Below are 21,710 nucleotides of genomic sequence, written 5' to 3' on the forward strand. Positions count from 1 at the left end.
CCCCTCTCTCTCAGTGAAAAAAAAAAATCAGTAAAGCACATTTTCTTCATAGAGAGCTCTATTCTCTGAAAGGAGCTGTAAGATTAGGATTCCTGCAGCATGAGGGTTTTCTAAAATTTTGCTGAGAATTATTAAAAGATAAAAGGAAGAAAAGGTTCACAAGGAACCTCTTGCACCCCACAACAACACTGGTCCAATTGTCCCAAAAGATTTCTCAAATGAAACAGTTTACTTCCAGTAATTCCCATAACGGGGAACACTACCCTTTTCCTGTTCACTGATTAAGGTTCATAGCTCATGCTATGGCTGCTAAATAAACACAAGAGCTTCGTAATTCTGAGATGGTTTGTCGAGAGACGTATTAAAAAAACACACATATTTATGCAATAAAATAACAACACATGGTGATTTTCAATAGGTGGAGAGTTGAGAGTCTGATTCTCATAGTGGAAGGCACCACGGCTGTGGCACATCGAAGTTATGCTCTAGGATGAAAGTCTCTCCATTATCTTCTCTCCTTCACCAGTCAATTTATCACCATCACACTTAAAAGCATTCCCTCACTGCCCTGGAACAACAGGTACCACAACAACACCCATCACAGGGCAGTGCAGACAGAAAGAGACAGCCTGGAACAGTCACAGTGAAGTCTGCCGGAATTTGATATTAGACTCGTCATATCTGATGAGAAGGACTAAATTGAATAGGATTTTATGAAGGTATTTTAAGGGAGAAAGAATCATACAAAAATGCCTGCTGTGGCTGGAAATTGTTGGGGAACAGGAATAAATTACTGTTGACACAAAGTCATTTCACATTCTTTGACTCAATAAAAATGAACTTCAAACAAAGACTGGGTCAGGAGGGGTGGTGAACAGAAGGAAGTAAGAAAATATTGCGCTGCTCCCAAGAGGAGATGAAATAAAAATTTTCTATGTGCATGTCACAGGATGGCTATGAATCCTAGACTGTCTTAGAGGAAGATCTTCAGAAACTTCGTCATGTATCAACAACAACCAATTAGCTCAGTAGGTCTGGTTCCTCTGAATTACTAAAAGTTCCAGTCAACTTCCCTTGCAGTTTGTAGTAAAGATGTTACTCTGTTTTTCACCTGAAAATTGCCATTAGACTGTAATATCAGACACGTCAGACAAAAAATAAAATAAAATAAAATAAAATCAGCATAACATATAGGCAAATCCAAATGTTTTTTACTGCATGTAATTCATTAGAATGTAATATTTGAAAATGGTCCTACTAAAGGGTCACTTTTTCAAAAATACTCCAACACACTCAGTGCTTTGCAATGAACAGCTGGAATTCCACAGGTGTTTAAACTTTACAGCCTATTTTTGCTAATAGAAATTGAACATACACTGTCAAAGATTTTACCAGCTTTTAAATGGAAAACTCAACACTGTACTTTCAAAGACCATTTTAAGGCTATGAATGCAAGGTTAGGAGCTGCTGCCATAAAACCTTGAAAAAATGTCAACATAGGAGGAGATTAAGAAATTGAGGGTGGCACTAGACTGGAGAGGAACTGATCCTGAAACCTGCCCATAGCTCACAATACAGCACAACTTCACTCAGTATTCCTGAGCTGGAGATATCATCTGAGCCAAAATATCTGTGCCAATTCATCCTTGGTTTATACCATGTTACCATCATTTAGGGGGAGGCTGTTTCTGTCCTGTGGGCATCACCAGCATCAAAACACTGTATCACTTAGAAGCAGTCAGTCCAGTAAAAGGACTTAGCAAGCACCTATAGCCACTCCCCCCCACAATAGCTGTGCAATTTCAGCAAATCTTTTAATTATAGATAGAACTCTTTCTAGTCAAACTGAAGACATCTTTAATTATATCATTTTGGCAGTTCAAACTCCTTAATACTAGAAGCAAATCCGAACTTTTTATGCGTTAAAACTGTCTGTGGCATCATACTATGGATGTTACAATCTCAATGATAAAACCATCTATACTCAACTTCTGTTAACGTTCCAAGTTTATATGGACTTCTGCTAAGTACCAGAAACTTAAAAATGTACTTTTTGCAATACTTTGGTTTTAGTTTAACTTGTTTGGTTTTTTTTTGTCCAACACTGTCTTGTTTTGTAACAACCTGCACCAAATGATGAAATAAAGTAGAATTCAAAAGTATTTTGAATACACATTGGCTTAAATTACAAAAAGCAATGTAATAAAATCTATCCATTAATGTAATTAGGAACATTTAATTTATTTTTATTTTTATTTATTGTGTGTGAATATTCCCTAGAGAAATATGCTGTGACTCTACTGGCACTATCTGGAGCGAATAAGTAACTCCAAGTCAGTGACTTAAAGACCGCTTTTATCTTACAAAGTTTATGGAAGCCTTCGTCTAAGTCATCATTTTTGCTACAGTCATTTCCTTACACGACCACATAGCATCTTCAGGTCACATAGCAGGTAGCATTCTGCTCCTCTCCAGGATTTAGACGCATTCAGAAAAAACATACTTAACCCAGATACAAAAATTCCATACAACCTGGAGTACACACAAAAGCTGTATAGAGCAGAGGATGCTGACTGCCAGTGACAAGGCCATGGAGACAACAGTACCATAGCATGTCTTGGGTTGCAAGGGACCTTAGAGATCACCTAGTTCCAACCCCCTGCTGCAAGCAGGGTAGCTAATATACTCACTTATAATATTAAGCAAACCAGTGTCCTGTATCTGGATACCGAGTTGCAGTACTAACATAGCAGACAATTACCCCGAAATTAACAGTAGTTTATTTATATTGCTATTTTATACAAAAAAGATTAAATTATCAATGTTTGTTGCTGCCTTAGAAAAGCATCTTCAGCCATCCAAAAGCTGGAGTATGAAGCCAGGAGATTCCCTGTTGTTGATATTCATCCACCATCCAGAGGAAGCAGCAACAAGATATAGAAGTCTTGATGCGGCTGTGCCAAAGCAAATCCAATGCCATTTTGCCCAAGGCAAGATGGTGGGACTTAAAGAAGATCACAGGCTTGAGTCTCATTTTCTTGGTGTATAAAATGAATCCAATAAAACCTCCAGCAGAACTCTAGTCTTTAAAGTTATGCTTTGTTAGAAAACAAAAATAATAAAGTAGAAAGAAATTGTTCTTCAACAAGCAAAAACTCAGTGCTGCTGAAGAAGACTTTAAATGAATATGTTGGCAACAAACCTCTTTTTGCTTACTGTGCCCCTTGGCAGGATGATGTTTTCCTCTTTCTACTTGACAAGCTTTCAGGCTCACTTTGTGTTGAATGAACTGCATACAATGTTTCCTGGGTCCAGAGAAAAGTTGCCTTTTTTTTCCTCTAAAAGATTTGACAGTAGGTCTACTCCTGTTTGCAAACACTTCCCCTCCCCTTCTCCATTATCTCCCAGACATGCTGTTCTTTCGCTGCAGACCCTGTCTGTCACTGCTGCCCTGGAGAAAGCAAATGCTTTCTCAGATGCTGACAGCACCCAGCAGAGGTGCAGTCTTTCTTCCCCTCAGAAACTCTGGCTGGTCAGAGTATATGCAGGAGGTTGAAGCTGAAGACAGTCTTTCTCTTGACTATTCAGCTGCCTCAATTTTAAGAAAAAAAAAAAAAGTATACAATAGGTACTGTAACTGGTAAGCAAGCAGATCTCCATTGCTGTCAGAAACTTCCTGCACAACGTCTTCAACATCTGCCTCATAAATTATCACACTGAATTACAAATCTCAAATGAATTGTGATATTTTCATTCTCTTTAAAAATTGCTTCCCAGCTGATAGCAGTCCTGACTCAGTGTAATGCAATGGTGAGGTCTTTGTTTTTCCCTTATTTTCACAGCACTGCTTTGCGACTACCTTAGGGTAAACGCTGATGCGGAAGTCTTTAAATCTTCTCAGACTTTATACTAAGTAAATGCAGAATCACAACAAAGTCCAGACTTTTTTTTTCCTGTGACCCAGACACCTGCAGACCTGCATGGGAAGAGGAAATTGATCCTTACAGGAATTTCTTGAAAGCCACGGAGTCTGTAAGCACTGCAGAGACTGTGTTCTATACTGAGTGCAGTCAGGTTCTCTCACCAGTATGCCTGCTGACTTACCTAGTTGTCTGACAACATCACTGCATAATTCAAAGAACATACACTAGGCTTCTCTGAATCACTGTATCAGATATCTGAGTGTAGGTGCTTAACATTAAGCAATGTTAATTGTCCAGATGATGTTGATGCTTTTACAGGTGTAGCTGCCTGATGAATGTGCATTCAGTCAAGCACGTTGCTCTGCCATCTTGAAATGTGATGCTAATACTTTGTATTAGCACCTGACCATCTATTCAGAATAGCCAGAAGAATTAAGGTTTGATATTCCAGAAACATGAAGTCAATGTAAAATCCTGTCTGGACGCTACGGAGTGTTTGAAGATCATTACAGCTTAATCCTAGAGGTACATCAGACCCAGCCCACAAGTTAATCATACATACATCAAGTGGTTTCTCGAATGTCATGGAATGCTGAAATAATTAAATAGCTTTTAGTAACTGTTGGTTTGACATTCACTTACAGACCTGCATACCACACTCAGTGCTGGCCACTGTTAGTTAGGGACAAATTCAAGAGACTTCAGAGAAAAGTAACCCAAATAGGAATGGATGGACTGACTGACAAGACAGATTAAAAGGGTGTTCTATGTACATATCTTGCCTAAAAGCTGTCTGGGAGTAGCAAAATGAGCATGATAGAAATTACACATGCATGAGCACTATAATTAAATGTTGATGATGAAGAATAATTATGGTTGCATGAAACCAGGTCACTTGAGGAATTTTAATGCAATTAAAGAAGGATAATAAAGCAGAATATCATAGAAAATGCTTTGATAATCACATATTGTAGTGGTAGAAGCCTCATTCCTACAAAAATTTAAAAACAGACCAGGTATATTTAACAGAAGACTAAGTATAATTAAAAGACAAGACAAAAGAAGCAAGTATAATTTAGTTCTCATATTTTGGCGTAGCGTGATGTAATCTGGCGGCACAAGTCTGTACACAATTTATGAAAGAAATACTTTTTAATCAGAAAGTTAAATGTTCGCAATCAAACATCAGATCTAAGGTATTGCAATTCCCCAAGATACTTCAATATTATTGTTTCCTTTTTTTTTTCCAATTAAGCATTCTTTAAGTACACTACTTGAAGTGTCTTTCCCTTCATTTGACTAGCAGGCTAGATTAGCTATTCCAGCTGACCTCTGGAAAAAAGAAAATTAGAAGTAATGTGTTTACAGGGCAGTCTACTTGAATTCAATTTCCCTTGCTCCACACTGAAAGAAGACAAGTTCACAGCATTTCCTCTGATGTTCAAGAAAGTTTTGGAGGACATTTGGCTTTCAGAAAAGAGAGTGCACTTTGTATGTTTTAAGGAACAGGAACTAGATTTCTTGTTACTGAAATCTGAAATAAAGACAATTTACACTCCAAGATTAATACCTTAAATCTAATTAAATTTTCATCTTACAATGGAAGATGAGTTACTCTATTACACAGGATTCTTTGGTGTCACAAAATTAACAAGATTCACAGTCCCCTGAAAAAGACTTTCACTTGTGTTAAAAAATTACTTTTGACAGATGATTCACAAGGAAGGAAATTAGAAGCCATCATACAAAGCCATGACTTTGCAGCTAGCAAGAAGAACAAGACATACCAGCTTCCCAAAGAGCTATAGAAGCCTGATTAAAATTATTCATGATATAATAAGCCGTAACTACAGATCTGAGAGCAATCACAATTGTCAACACTTATTCCAGATAGAATGAATAGCAGAGTCTGAAGGCTTCCTTATTTTTCTTTCCCTTACATCACTGTTTTGGGCTATAAGAGTCCGGTGAGACACAAGATTTATTCATAGATCAAAGACCTTCCTATGGAATGGGATGAGCTATGTTAAGATGGGCTACCTCATCTTTCTGCATAAGAAAGTACTCTGGGCTACAGCGTGGATCTGGATCTGTATGTACATTGTAATGCCATGATGTACTTTAACATGAAAACAGTTCATATTGTATTCTCTGCTTCTCATTTACTCAAGGTAAAAGTCTTTTCCATATAAATTAACACTGCGTTATGTCAAGAGGAAGTAGTGTTTCCAATCCTCCAATCCTACCGTTCCGTTTTATATAATCAAATAATCCATTGCTCCATGGATTAATGCAACTATGGCAGCCTCAAAGATACGGGCAATTCAGGTACCTACCCAAAGAATTAGAATTACTGACAGTCTTCACAGTGGAAGAGGAAAAAAAGTCCTAGATGTGCAATGTTTAGAAACCTGTAAAATGTCCACTTTTCCAGATAAGTTAGCAAAAAGAGCAGAGATTTTATTTCTGACATGTCATTACCTCTATGCGGGGGTAAGTAAGCAAATCCATTCTCTGTTTAACCAGCAGGATATAAAAATAAAAATCCGACATGCAAGAGAAACAGTAATGACAGAACTCTGTGATAAAAGAGGTCTAGAGTTCTACAAGATTCTACTTGTGAGAACATAAAGCACTGCTGATTAATTGGAGGCATGACAAATAAAGTTCAGGTAAATTAGAAGTTTTGCTCTGCTGGCACCCTGTGTGATATTTAAGCAGGCAGAAGTCATCTTCTATATCGATAACAGTTTTGCTACAACAAAAAGTCCTAAACTTTAGAGGTCATTAAACATTTTGAAAATGTCACATATATTCATTTAGAGAAGATAAAACAGAAGTATGAGTTACTATCTCAGTTTTTTTAAAAATACATTTACATGCAGTTTTGTTTTACATACAACCTAGAAAAAAAAAAAACCAAAAATAAAAAAACACAACTAGAAGGCAGCCTACAGTTTGTAATATAAAACTGAAATTAGTCCAAAGCACTAGCTACATTTTCCAAAGGTTTTTAGGTTTCTAAGCAAACAAGGACCCATTTGCATGACAGAACCTGTTCTGTGCTATATTGATTGTGCAAATCTTGTTCTGTACTGTAATGACAGAATTTAGCTGTGTTGAAAATTCCTTAGAACTCCAGGGCTCAATAGCTATTTCAACACTCCATGTCTAAGTGGTCAATAGCCACAGCAGAACCATGAAACAAAAACTTTCCTTCCCAGTCTGAACAATAGATTTAAGCAAAATAAGAACATCTTTCCTGTTATCAGACCAAGTATGGGTGTTATCTAGTCACTGCAACTTTACACCATTTCACTTAATCACTGTGATTTTTTAGCAGGCATTTATTAATATTTCAAGCAAAAAAACCTCACAAGTGATAAAAAATCTCAAGCCAACATTTTCCAAAATAAAATCTGTAAAAAACTCACCTGCTGTAAACGTAACAACCCATATGATTGATTTCTTTGTCTAGTTTATACCGCCGAAAGTCCTCCCAAGCATCTTTAATGGCTGTCATGACTATTATAACACAAATAGGGATCAAAGAAACTCCTGGTTGGAAAGCATTCACCACTGGCACAAAATTCAGCAGTGCAATGACCACAAAATAAACATTGGCAAAGCGGTGAAGCTGCTCATAGATGTTTTTAGGGACGAAAGTCAAGATGCTGTATTTCGTGGTCTTAATTTTATTGGAGTCATAGTATCTGTTTGGATTTTCTTTCCAGTTTGTACTTCCAAAAGACAAATTAGACTTGATCACTCGCTTATTTTCATTTTTCTTCTTTCTTTTCTTTAATTTTCCTCTCTTCTCCAGCACTTCGTTTTGGGTTTCTGTGTCTGAAGCAACGCATCGACAGCAGGTTTCCTTGAAAAAATGTTTTTTCCATACCATCTTAGAGAAGCAGCCCGGAAAACTTCTCCTTGACATCTTGCTGTCCTCTCAAAAAGAAGCCTCAAGTCATAGGCTAGTGAAGTTAGAAGAGTTCAATAATCAAGATAAAGTCCAAAGTGGTGGAGGGAATACTCACGCTGTCAGAGCACAGGGCTGCTTCTCACTGACTCCGGCATCCACCTGCCCTGAAACAGGTATCTTCCTGACCCAGCTGCTCTGGGTCCTAAAGCTTGCCGGGAAGGCTGCACGTCACACATGAGAAAAACATCCTGAATGTTTTGTTATTCCTGTTACCGCATGCCTGGAGGCCCCAGAGTATTTCCCTGGAATCATGCATCTGCTCAGATGAAGTACCTTTAACACTGCACAGACAAAACTAAGGACATACACGCAGTTTTCACCATTCACTCCAAGTGTTTCTGAATCGTTTTATAAGCCTGTTTGCAGCCAGGAAGTTCAAAGGTAAAGGGCAGAGCTCTGCGTACAGAAGTCAACAGATTACTGTAAACCTTTGTACAGAAATATTCTTCTTTTCCAACCTCCTCTATTTACTATTTGCTTTCATGCCCATAACTTCATTTATTAAAACAAACAAGCAAGCATCCTGTCCCACCCTCCTCTCTAATATGAACAAAAATTTCTAGTAGAAAGAATTATACATATGCATAAGCAATTTAAGGGCAGTTTACCCAGCTTGCCCCACAGCCTGTTGCTCCTCCCCCGTTAGACTGGCCTCAGGACTCACATTTCCTTTTCTCACCCAGACCTTTCTCACCCTTTTCTCCTTGCAGACTCTCATTTCTTTCAGTCTGTTGGACCTTGTGCCCTTGCCACATAAGTAATCAGCACAGATGAGAGTTAAATTGCAAGAAAGCTACACGGTAATTTTTCCTCTATGGCTTGGGCGTAAGGAGGTGTTTAAAAAAATGGAAGAAGCACAAGTATTTAAACATCTTTTAAAGCAAAGCTCCTATTGTGTTATGTAGAGACAAGTGATGTAGTCTCAAATCAAATTAGTACCTGGACAAGAAACTCTGTTGAAATTGAAATGTTGCAATAAGAATTGCACTTGAAAATATTTCTTCCTTCTGAGTCAGTACTGAGCAAACAACACAGCTTACTGCAAGTGGGTGTTGTACCACTTCCAGAGTGAAAATGTCTTGTTTCGATCACCTATGCTAACTGGAAATGCTGTAAAATTTGTTCAGTTCCTGGTTATGCTTCACCTTGAATGCATAAATGCAGCTGATCATTAATTTTTTGTTTTAATGGTTTTATCAGGAAATTTCTGAAAGATGTTGTTCCAATATGTGAAAAAAGGCTAATGATCTTTTCCAGACTTCCTCAGAACCTTCTGCTACTAGGAGAAGATACAGTGTGTTGGTAAACTGGTTTGAAAACTTGGAATGAAAACTGATGTATCAGCACACAGATTTGTGATAGAAAACAAAGCTTCTCAGGATAACTCCGACTCTGAGTGAGATAAATGAAGCACGTACTGAAGGTGTTTATAACAGCTCTTCCAAACTTCCTATACTCCAAAAAGTCAGGAAGGGAATTGTTGCAAAATCAAAATAAGCAGCTTCCACCATGCCAAACACAAGGAGAATAAGTGGTTTGGTCTACTTACTTGTCATATACCCTGCTTTTAGAAGAATTTATCTTCTTATCAAATTGGTATTTTTTATAGTCTTCAATAGCATCCTTACTCATACTGGCAAGCAGCACCACGATCAGAGGAATCATAGTAATCTCCCTGTGGAAGACTTCCATTTGTGGGAACCAGTTTAGAACCACCAGGAAGAGGAAATAAAGATTAGCTAGCCTGTAAAGAAAGATACAAAAATGAATTAAAGGTGTATTTTCCTGATAAAAATCCCCCATCTCATGTCATAAGCATTAATCATTTCACATCTCTAACCTCATTCTTTCTCAAAATAATGAATTATTTAACTGATTTGCTTATTTTTTCTTTAGAAAAGCTTGTGAGATATACTGTCATAACATTATAGCTACCTTAGTTTTCCACCTATTACAAGTATATATATATATATATATATATATAATCTCTACGAGGTGAACATTCTCTAATGATCCCCCACAAACTCAGTTTTGAAAATAATCATAGATTCTAACAAAAGGCAAACAAAAAAATATTATTCCCCTCCCCCCCCCCAAAATAAAACTCAAACCACACCAAACAACAAAACAACAACCCCCCCCAAAAAAACCTCACAAAAAATAAACCAATGCAGCAGGATGAGTGTAGAAAACACATGTTCATAATTCACATCAGGATTCACTGAAGGACCCATGAAAAATTCCATCTGTGGAAAGCGGAAGATCAAATTATGAAGGTATAAATCTAAGCTAACAGAAATTTCAATTCTAGAGATGGATATGGAACATGATATCTTATCTTGATACGCAACCTGAAATTTTTACAAGGAAAGCTGCTCCAGTACTGAATGTGGCCACAACGTGGGTTAGGACACCTACTATTTGTTTGCTTTAAACCTGCACTTCCACTGAATTAGGTGACATTTGTTCACAAAGAGCGTTCACCTAAAATTTAAAGACGTGGTAGCTACAAAAGCGGCCCTTCTCTATCACCCCCAAATATCACTGCTTCAGAAAGAGTTCTTATCATCAATTGATGATTATTATTTTTACCTGTGAAACTGCTTAAAAAGATTTTTGGGCAAAAAAGTAAGCCATGTGTATTTTGTAGTTTGTATCCTGTTTCCAGAATAAAATCTAGAAGCCTGGTCCCAGCCTCTCTGCTGCCTCCCATTGTTGGAAAACACAATCCTCCACTTGTTCAAGTTGAGTTTCAGTCTGTCTCTGACAGAAAACAGCAGAGGTGTTGATTCTGACACAGTCTGGGGGGCACTTTTGGCTCCGAGTCGCTGCCAACGATACAAAGCTGAGTCTACCGACAAAGCCATTTCCAGCAGGAACGTCAGGCTGAAAGACAAATGCACAACAAGGACTGAAAGCCAATTCACTTCTGGTAGAAAATTCACTATGTGTCTTGCTAGCAGAGGTTTAAAACAACAAACAATGCATCTGTTCAGTCCACTACACGTTCAGTCTTTGAACTCAGCACTTTCTACAGAGAATGCATGGAATAAGGGTTACAGCAAAATATTCGGTAATGAAAAATCCATTTCTATCTCCAGGCAATAGAAAGCCCATCTCCATTTTCTGCAAAATTAAATTGCATTTAACAGCAAACTAACATAGATAAAACCAGATTAACAGATGTGAATAACAGCTTTTCCATGACAAAATCTGTACCATTTTCTTCAGTCATAAACTGCCACCAAATATATTCAGGCACTTTTCTTCAAGAGTTTCAGATTTTTTTACGATAGCTTTTCTTTTCACACTTAAAGAAAAGACAGACTCAGGTGTTGAATCTCAAATCTCAGATAGTAATGAACTGCAACATCAGTTTAATCTTGTATACATTCCTATAATAGTTTTCTAGAAGCTTCACAGAAAGCTCATTTAAATGGAAAATGCCAAGCAGCATTTAAAAAAAATCATTGGAGAGAGAAAAGAATTCAATCTCCTAATACTAATCCTGTTATCTCTGAACACTTGTTTTCTGACTTGTTCACACATGCAATTGCAATCGAATGGCCAGGACACTCAGGCTCCAGCAGTGTTCTATTACGCTCAGTAGAATCTCAACTTAGCAGCAGGAGCTTGGGGACCAGGAGTTGCCTTATAAAGTTGAAGCAGCAAATGTGAAAAAATAAAACAAAACACAACAAGAAAATGCACTGGTTTGTGCAACTTCACAGTTCCTGTGAACAAAAATTGTGAACTGAACCCACCTCAACTGGTGGAATAGAAGTTTTTTTTTTTTTATTATTTAATTTTTAGACAGTGGTCATTTAGATTAATTCACTGGTTTAAACTTTTATTTAAGAGCAACCTTGTTTGAAACAGATAAAGAAGATCTGTAAATGCCTGTGCAACTCTAAATAGACCTATTTCAAACATACTGTACTTTGAAGTGGTTTATACCTTTATTACACGTTGGGTCTTTCTTTCCCCTCAGCTTTCAACTTCCTCTTCCAACATGCCTTCTTTTACTGAATGCACTGTGATTTCCTTTGGAAAAACAAAAATAAAAACAAAAAAAAAAAGAAGAAAAGAACATAACCATATTTAAAAAGATGTATGCAATTTAGTCACAGGAGGGGGAAATGTAGACTACTGAATTGCACGAACACATTTAAAGTGCACTGTGGCAACAGCAAGCAACAAGTAGGGCTTATGCACTTTTGCTTACTAGCTGCTCGGAAAAATCATTGAGAGTTCATGTCACACAGCAGTGCCCACGGGTCCTCTACAGTGAGAGTAGAAGAAGTAATTTCTACCTATCAGATCTTTGTGGTACTGGCTTCATTGATACAAATTTAAGTCCCAATATTCAATGAATGAGATTTAATGCTATGTTAACTTGACAAGGAACGTTGAAACTATGAATTTCTAGGAGATGAAAAAGGTGTAAATATCTGAACAAGCAAGCAAAAGAAGCTTTTAACAGTACTTGCTGTTACTGCACTGTGTACCACAGACTAGAATTACAGAACTTATCCCTTAACTTTAGATGACTTCACTGTGTTTGCAATCACAGTGGATTCACCTGTGGAAAGATTAGCTACTGCAATGGTAAGCAGTTGTCATTGTGATAATGGGTTACTATGTACTTAGAAAGCAAAACAGTCTATAAGTTTTATAAGTATGCTTGATCCGTGTAGGCCATATTCGTATAGGAGCATGAGGGCAGTCAGCACCAAGGCAGCTATCAGACTACAGGGTTTGCTGAAAGGGAATAAAAGCAGCATCCCCACAGGACTGAGGCCATAGATGAAGTGTAGCCACTGTGTTATAAGTCAGAGATGGTCTGCAGGAAAGTGAGCGAGAGAGTGATTTGGTGAAGAGTACCAAACTTAACCTCAGTTTGTGTTCAGTTTTGCCACTCTTTTCTGACCTCCAAGTGGAAGAAACGTGCAAAAAGTTAATGCAAGACAAAATATCTCAGTTTGGAGAAAAACATGCAACATCAATGATTAAACTATAACCTATTTGTAGTAAAGGTAACAAGCAGACATCCAGTTATATTCAGGTTTGAGATGAAAAATGTGTATCCGGTGTTAGCACAGGTTAGACACAGCAGTCACATTATTTCACAAGCCTGCATCAGACTTCCTGAAACATGGGAAACAATAAGCAAAGCATGAAAACCTTGATGCATCTTCCATCAGACAATGGAAGGATGTAAGTCTAAGCAAGTTTTCAAGATTTCTGATGCTTGATGAAAGACTTAAGTGAACAATTCCCTGTGAATAGAAACACTATCATTCACACTGTTGACAAAAAGGTGTTGAAAAAAAAACCCAACAGAATTACCTAACAAGAAGAGGAGGACTGACATCACACTCTCTATAGTACAGAGTGCAATTTCACAACAATTATCAGGTAATTCAAAGGAACAACATCACTAAACACAACAGTACTCTGAAAAATATACTGTTTGAGATGTTGACTGCTACGACTACTTATCATTTCAGCATAAGAAACAGAATTTAGCACATGATGTAAGCACAACAGCAATGTATTTATTGCAATAAGCAGACAATTATATCTCACACAGCCTACGGTCACCGTTCATGTTTTGAAAGGCTCATTTATTTTATTCTTGCTCCATTTCATCAGTGAATGAAACTGTCACCATTGCTAAGGCTAGTACTGTGTTTCTGCCCTGAATAAATTCTGCAAAGTCAGAGCGCTCACAATTTATCCTGCCTTGTGGTAAGCTTACACAGACAGCACTCGTATCTAGAACATAAGATATCCAGGGGATCAGGATGTGTTTTTGAAGCTAGAGATAAACAGTATGATTCTCTTTTCCTTTTATTGGGAGAAGCAAAGAACTGAAACTTGTACTGGGCAGATAGAGAAGAAATGCTGCTGAGTCCTTTCTAAGGGTGGAGTTCAACTTACTCAAATGATTTATTGTATCAGAAATACATCAGCATATGACTTATCTGTATCAATCTTGCTCAGACAGGCCTATGTTTACTTCTTAAAAAATATTATTCCACAGAAGAAATTTGCAAGAACTCTTGTAGAAGAGGTAAACTTTCCCATTAAGAGACGTATTTTAGACAAGGATCAAACCAGAAGGAAAACAGTAGCCCAACATCAAGCACATAGCTGGCCAAATTTGGCATTTTTCCTCTATGTGCCTCAAGATTGTCTTCTATTTCAAAGTGTTGAAAATGTAAGCCATCAAAGGCATTTGGGAGATATTTCCCTTTACTAGAATTGAGGTGCTAGAGTCCACTGATGGCACATGTTTTCCTCTTGCATCTTTTTGGTGACAGTGGTAAAACTGCTCCTTAATTCCTCATGGATGGTCTACATTACTAATGTCCTCCCAGTTATTGTTCAGTCTCATTCAACACGAAAGGAAGCTTCTAGAGGACAAAAGCAGACTGCAATAGAAAACCACAACAATCTTTTAGCTAGGGTGGATGAGCTGGCACACACTTTACTGGTATTTGTTTACTAGTATTTGTCCTGTCTGAAGATTTTTGCATTAAAAAAAGGTAACAATGACTGTAGGAGAAAGCTCACCAGAAAGTCAGTTAAGAGAACAACTTTTTCTCTTTTGAAGTTACCTCATTCCTGCGAAGTAACAAGCTTGACTGTAAATGTCTGTGTCCAAGACTTTTGGAGACAGGAATTCTGTCCTTCCTGTAGATGCACAAGAAACTTTTACGTAATCATGACTCATTTGCTGTTTACTAAAGATGACTGACCCACGTTTAAAAAATAATTCCTTCTCATAGGCAACTTGAAGAACTAAGTGAGGTGAGGTCTAGACCTTGTTTTCAAAGGTTTCTTGGATATTTCAGAAAAGTTTACTTTAGGGCAATATTTCAAACAGAATGGAGATCAGTTCTGAAGAAGAACTGTGGAAAAAAAAAGTGCAGAGGCAGCACCTCCATGCAGATGTGGGCGTTATAGAGATCTCCATTTAAAACACATCCTTCCAACTTTTCACCTGATATTTTCATTTCTACATTGCATGTGTAGCATGGAAGGCATTAAATAAAAGAAATCCCTTCTGATACTTAACTCCCTTATTGCGAAACTTTTATTGTATTTCCTAATTAAATGCAGCAGCAATTTGTATTCTTGACGCCCTATATAGAGAATGTGGTATTCACAACTGATAAAAACAAGAGCCATTTTGGGAGGGTTCTGGCTGTGGAGACAAACATTACTAAGTGAGCTGAATATTACAGAAACCTCAGTCACAAAGTTATTTATCTGCTTTGCAATTATCTGCTAGGGAGCTCTATCAGTTTTTGGTGATACTGGATAGAAATTCCAGCTTGGTCATGTTGGCAGTTAAAAATAATGGAAAAGGGAAAGGAGGCTGAGAAGAATAAGGAAGGCAATTACACTGATTAGCAGGATATAGACTGCAACCTCAAATCATGCTGTAGCATTTTATATTAGAGCAATAATGCTTGCAGTATGAAAGAAAGCTGCTAGAAAATGAAAAGAAAGGAGCCCTGAAGGACTGTTTCACTCAAGTAACACTGGTCACTGCAGACTGCTGTCTTTCAACTGGCAAGATAAATGTATTATGGATTAACAGTTACATAATGCTTTTGAGTGCAAGTTTGAGTGGGATAAACAGAAAAGAACTTTTCATAATTTTAATGCGTCATTAAACCACAGGGCTTCACTATTCTATTATTATATTAGATTGACACATTTTTCATGTCTCAACAGGATTCTCTTTCCGTGGGGAAGAAATCCAGAGCTGGAGGAGTGCAGAGACATGTACAGGCAGTGCAACCTTCCACAGGGCTGCAGCTGTGCTATTAAGACTGCTTTCAAAACAGATGTGCGCTCAGCATATGCTGACATACAAGACACACAGACAAGGATGATTATCGGATGTTATTCCACAGGGAAGATGTCACCTTGCAAATAGCAATGCTGGATGAAGTGTTCTGCATCATTCTGAGAATAAGGAGTTTGCTTTACTCCCCCTATTGTATGCTCCCTTAAATGAAGAGAGCGACAAAGAATCTGGCTACATGCAATGAGTATCACTGCTGCCAGCGTATCCAGAACTACTCTTACTACTTTCAGGCCCACTGCATTTTTTATTAATGTAGTCAGAGATAGATTCTGCAACATTACCATCTTCCAACACTGCAATTAATTTTACTCTGCTCACTCCTAATTTCAGCTTGGGAAATACTGGGAAGAGATACCTGCGTAGAGCTTTGTGAAGGTCACTAATGGCAAGGTCTGACTTCGAGACTGAAGATTGACTGGAGAGATTGTCTGAAAGAGCAGACAGATCTTTGTTTTCATGACTTCAAATGAGAAATTCTTGAAGTTCCTTACAATTTGGTGCGCAGGACATGGGCAGTGAATGCCATTATATCTCCCAGAAGTGTTTTAGGTGGCCATGGTGATTATGAGTTGATGATTGGACTTGATGACATTGGAGGCTTTTTCAATCTTACCATTCTATGATTCTATCTTTTCAAAACAAATACAAGAGACATAAAAACTATAGGTTTCAGTCCAGTGCGAAAGAGAAAGTGATTATTACAAGAAATAATTAAAACTAAATATCTTGACATCTGAAGATGGTATTTTAAATACAAAAGTTTTCTGAAATCAGAAAACATCTTCTATTTATTCCTCTGACACAGAACTTCTGAAAGTCAGAGTCTAGGAACAAATCCACACTCACATTTCTTTTTAAATAATAGTAAAAAGAACTCCATATCACGTGAGTCCACTGCTCTTTGAAGTCAGTTTCCAAGTTTGATCTTACATACAATACAGGCAAAAGGTTTTTTTTTTTTTTTTTTTTTTGGTTTTTTTTTTTTTGTTTTTGTTCGTAGAAAAATGGCAATTCAGAAAGCATTTAAGAGCAAGGATATTAAGAGCTCTGGACCATGGACCATCTTCCTTCCTGAGTTCTAGAAAGCTACTAATCCATTCTCTATTATGTGGATACCAGAAAAGAAAACCCAGGTAGGAAATGGTAAGATGTGCATGCTACACTGCCTCTTATTCATTTGACATATCTCCATCTCACTTTTTAGCAATCAGCATGTTCTACATCTGAGGAGTCTGCCTTATTCATCTATAAAAGCACTTACTATGCCTTGATATGATATCTGTAATCAGATAAAGCAGCAGCAACGCATGTCACCTGGGTTCTACAATTCTGATTTACCCCATGGCAATAAAATTTTTCATTTTTAGGACTTAACGCCATCAAAGAATTTTTGATCCAGTTACTCATTTTCTTGTTGGGTCCATAGAAGTCATTCTAAAAGCAGGAGCGGAATAAGGGAACCAGCATTTCCACGTAGCCACATTAAGGCATCTGAAACATAAATAAAGTATGACTATAGAAACTTTGCTTGAGCAAAGTAACTTCCATAGCACACAGAACCCAGGAAGAGCCAGCAGGGTGTTTGCCACCCAGGAGGAAAAGAAAGTAAACTGTACCTAAAATGTGAATGGACAACAGACTTGCACGCCAGATCTAGGTGGCCAGTCCAGGTTAGGAGGGCGAGGTGAGGCAAATTATAGACCCACTGCACCAGAAGCTCATTTGATCAGAAAAATCATTTGATGCAGATATCTACATCTATGGCTGCTGGGGTTGTTTTTCACATGGCTGTTTCTCTCTCTCTTTTTTTTTTTTTTTTCCCCTGAATATATCACACAAGCAGCATTTTCATTGCACCAGGTTGGGGAAATTCTCTCTTCTGCTCTCAGCCAGCTACTCAGAAATCTTTTGAGTTTTCTATGTATTTCAATCCAGTTTCTGCTCCTATTGCTAGCACTTTGAGTGGTTCTGCATACTACTTAATTAGAAGACTATGTATTTCAAACTTTTGGCAATGGCAGAATTTAGTTGCATTTTAGCCCAGAAATGAGGACACTGAAATTAGAGCGATTGTCTGAATAATAATTTTTTTTTGTTTGCTCCACTTAATATTCAAAATCAAAGTGAAGTGGCCTCTAAAAGACAATCTAATATTTATAGCGTGTATGATTATAAAGCACTTCTGATCAAAATTATGTTGCAGATGTTCATGTGGGTGCTCAGCAATGCTGAAAAAGTCCAAAAGGAAGCAGCAAAATTGAAGATGAACTGGAAACTGACCAGAAGATCCTTTATATGTAAAAACCTTTTATGCAGCTCTGGTTTTGTCAGAATGTGCTGATTCTAATTTCAGTTCTCCAAATGTGAATACTGAAACTAAAGTACCCCAAAGAGAACAGTTACTTATTTATACAAATTAGAAAGAAAAACCAGAAAGGCTAAAACAACAACCAATGAAGTAGGGCACAGCTCCATATCAATCAAAGATCAAAGGAAAGCTTAATCAAGATCTAATCATGCAGTATTGTTGAAGGAATGTCCAGTGGCACCTGGATAACATTCTGGGATAGATTTGTTCTGCTTCATTCAGAAATTATGCTTTTTGGGCCTTTTTGATAGCGTGAACTCAGTCTAGAAAGGTAATCCTGGCAGGAAGGTATCATGCCAGGAACACCAGGAGAACTAAGAGGACCATGTCAGATGGCTGAGGGTGGTGATAGGTTGAGGGATAGGAAACTTATCTCCCCTTATTGCTCAAGCACAGGTTTCCTTGGTCTCAAAGCTGGTGCCAAATTTCAATGCATAATTAAGTACTTCTGAAGTGCTCCTTAGAAGAATTCCTTGTTTTTTATAAAGCAGGAGTAAAAGTCCCTTCAAAACTCTTTCCTTTTTTCCTCCTGTTCTCTTTCATTCCCACCTAAAGTAGCTGATATGTATATTTTGCATTTAATTAAATCAGTATGGGATAATACACAAAATCAATTCTGTAAGACCACAGCAAACACTCTACAAAAGTTAACTTCACAAGGTATTGCCCTTCAACTCTGTGTTAATAACATCTAGAAGACCAACGCTGACAATGTGTCAAATTAAGGCTAATTTTGCTAATAAGGTATCTGACCGTCTTGTTCCATCTCCAGTTCTATTCCTCCATGCTCTTTCCCTTTCCTCATCCTGTCAGATCACAGTGATCATCAACTTTGGGGAACACCACCTTATTCCAAAGAAAACGAGTCAGTCTGACAGGCAGCCAGCTGGGACAGCAGCAATGGGGAAAGTGTTGGAATTCAGCAGTAAATGCTGCTGCTTTTGGGTTGCATTTTTTTCCTAAGTGCCTAAAACTAGTTGAGCTATTCTTTCTCTTTCCAAGGCAAGATATCAGGGAGCAATGGCCTGCAGATGATGCTCCATGGAGAGAATGGGAAATTGCATTTGTACTTTGAAACAGTGATTAAGCAATCTTTGGAAGCTTTACGTTTTTCTCCTGCAGAAAAACACATACTGAAAACAAGAGAAAAGAACCCAGTTACTTCAGAAACGATGCATTTCCAGGATATCAGATGTACTGCAGTGAGGTAGGACAAGTAGAAAATCATAAGAAGAACATATGAAATGAAAGTAAACTCCTGAAAAATTTCAGATTAAAAAAAAAAAAAAAAAAAAAAAAAAAAAAGTAATTCCATTTACTCAGGTTTCATATGGAGAAAATATTGATTTAAATATTGGCACAAGTAAGCAGAATTGGAACAGGCCACACAAATAACCTGTGTGCTGTTCTGCAGTCAAGATTTTATAGATAAAAATTTTCTTTTTTAGAAAATTAGGCAAGGCAAACACTCGTCAAGATAAATGGGCAGATGGGAAGCAGAAAGCTCGAATGCTCCACGTGATGACTATTCTGGGTTTAACAGAGGCAATCATCCTGACTGAGCACCTCCTCACTCTGGAGTACAGATAATTCCTAGGCAGAATCTCTAATGTACACAGTTTAAACCTTCTCTCCCAGACTACATTCAAATTCTACAACTCTAGCAAAATTTAATACAGAGTCTGTATAAAAGAATGAACTTCAAACTTCAGAAAACTTCATCAGAAACCTCAATGAAAGAAACAAATACGCATTTTTCATATTCTGAGGATTTCCTGGGCTGTTTTTTTTTTTTTTCAATTGCTTTGCAACTTCTGCAGACACTTACATTAATGCAAAATCACTGTGATAATGAACAATTAGTTGACTGATTCCAAAAGAGGCAGAATGGCGCATAAATGATGTCAGAACAGCAAGCAAGAAGCCTGAAACTGGAAGGAATTAAGAAATCTGATTCCAAATGTGATCTTTTCTGCTCATAAATCCTCCTTTCTCCTAACTTCTGAGACCACATTACCATTACTCGTGCTCTTAATTACTACCTAACCAATGGAAATGAGGACATTTTAATCCTGCTGAAGATTGCTTAAGTCTGAAATATACTTTTAAAGCAGAATGATACTCATCAGATTGTGAAAACATACTGAAGAAATGCCTTAAGTGGCACTTTTTTCCCCCCCCATTATTATTGAATTGCTTTCTAAAACATCCAAGAAACTGTGTAAGAATCTAAATTGTAACATATGAAAAGCTCATTTGTTCACCTGTCCTGAAGACTACTTGTTTGGTTATGATACATGCAAACATTATATGTCATATACATATATAATCATAAACAATGGCACAAAAATCAGTTTGAAAACACTATGGGATAAGAAAAAAATATGAAATATACAGATGTTCTGATTATTTATAGCCAAAGCAAATATTTGTTTCTTTGCTTTTAAAGTATGACTGATTTCTGACGCAATTAAAAAAAAACAACAACCTGTCTATTCAAGTTACACTAGTTCATTTTAACCTAAAGCAGACAATATTAAAAGTAAAACAAAACAAAAAAAACAACAAAACCAAAAACTATTAGTAAGCATTAACATTGATTGAGTCTGATGTGTAAATGGCTTCACTTCTAGGCTTTTTACATCCAATAGCTTCCAAGGTTTAAAGGAAAGGAAAAGAGAAAGGGAAGGAAAGGAAAGTTCCTACCCATCTCTTCTTGCTGCACCAGAGACTCGCACCCAACTCTTCCTAACAAAAGGTAAAGCGGTAAAGCACTACAGCTGGTAAAAAAGTGTGTGAGAACTTCTCCATCACTGTATCCAAAGCTGCTTCTGTCAAAAAAAAACAACCTATGCATTACTACATTCAATCTTTTTATGCTTTAAAAAAGCATCTGAATGTAATTTATGTCTCCACACCAAAGTTGATTACAACCTGCTGCTACATGTGGTGCTTGACTCAACCATCTTCTCTACTTACTAAGGGAACCACTTTCAGCTGTGACCCTGAAGTGGGTCATACAAATGGGAATTGTTTAACAGCTTTGTTTTGAACACACAGTGCTACCAGCCTATGAAGTAGTTAGTTGACTTCCTGGAATTTTGCTAATTTTTTAACTATGTTATGTAAGCCCAGCTGGCTTACTGCTGAAATCAACAAAATTTATTTTCTGCTTAATCTAGAGAGATATTCAAACCCTTAAGCTGTATTCCTCTCTTTCTCAAGTATTTTCTCTGTCTTGAATGTCATGAGTGTAGACCCTGCTGTCTTTACTCATTACAAAGTGTATACTGAAGTTAGAAATATCATGCAATCCTGGGAGTAACATTTCCTGGAATAAAGGTGTGATATGCTCAAGCTATGTGTAATAACTAACACCACTGCTTGAGTGGGTGAAGTTTATAACATAACCACTGCAATCTGCATGCACTCTTCTGTCATCCTGAACCAGAAGAACCTGCTGTAGAACAAGTTTACTATTCTTACCAGTTATAAGACAAATTCTTTTGGCAAAACTGTATTTCTCAGGTTAGTGTATAATCTCTTCATTCA

At 37.4% G+C, this 21,710-nt stretch overlaps 1 protein-coding gene across 2 annotated transcripts in view; it reads right to left on the reverse strand.

Moving 5' to 3' along the window:
* The window catches only part of ATP10B (ATPase phospholipid transporting 10B (putative)), a 62,727-nt gene extending 41,744 nt beyond the window's left edge, over window positions 1-20,983 (reverse strand). Inside the window, exons 1-3 of one of the 2 annotated variants that reach the window (XM_052684824.1) lie at window positions 20,865-20,983; window positions 10,498-10,791; window positions 9,455-9,649 (exon numbers count right to left, since the gene is read on the reverse strand). In XM_052684824.1, coding sequence (XP_052540784.1) covers window positions 9,455-9,649; window positions 10,498-10,772 — 470 coding nt within the window. In that variant the 5' untranslated portion in view covers window positions 10,773-10,791; window positions 20,865-20,983. Of the gene's footprint in view, window positions 1-7,357; window positions 8,302-9,454; window positions 9,650-10,497; window positions 10,792-20,864 lie in introns of those variants that run through there. The other variant, XM_052684823.1, reaches the window with a different exon arrangement.
* Between the last annotated feature and the right edge of the window lie 727 nt (window positions 20,984-21,710).

This window comes from Tympanuchus pallidicinctus, unplaced genomic scaffold (assembly GCF_026119805.1).
Source record: "Tympanuchus pallidicinctus isolate F22 unplaced genomic scaffold, pur_lepc_1.0 scaffold21, whole genome shotgun sequence".
NCBI classification, from domain to species: Eukaryota; Metazoa; Chordata; class Aves; order Galliformes; family Phasianidae; genus Tympanuchus; species Tympanuchus pallidicinctus.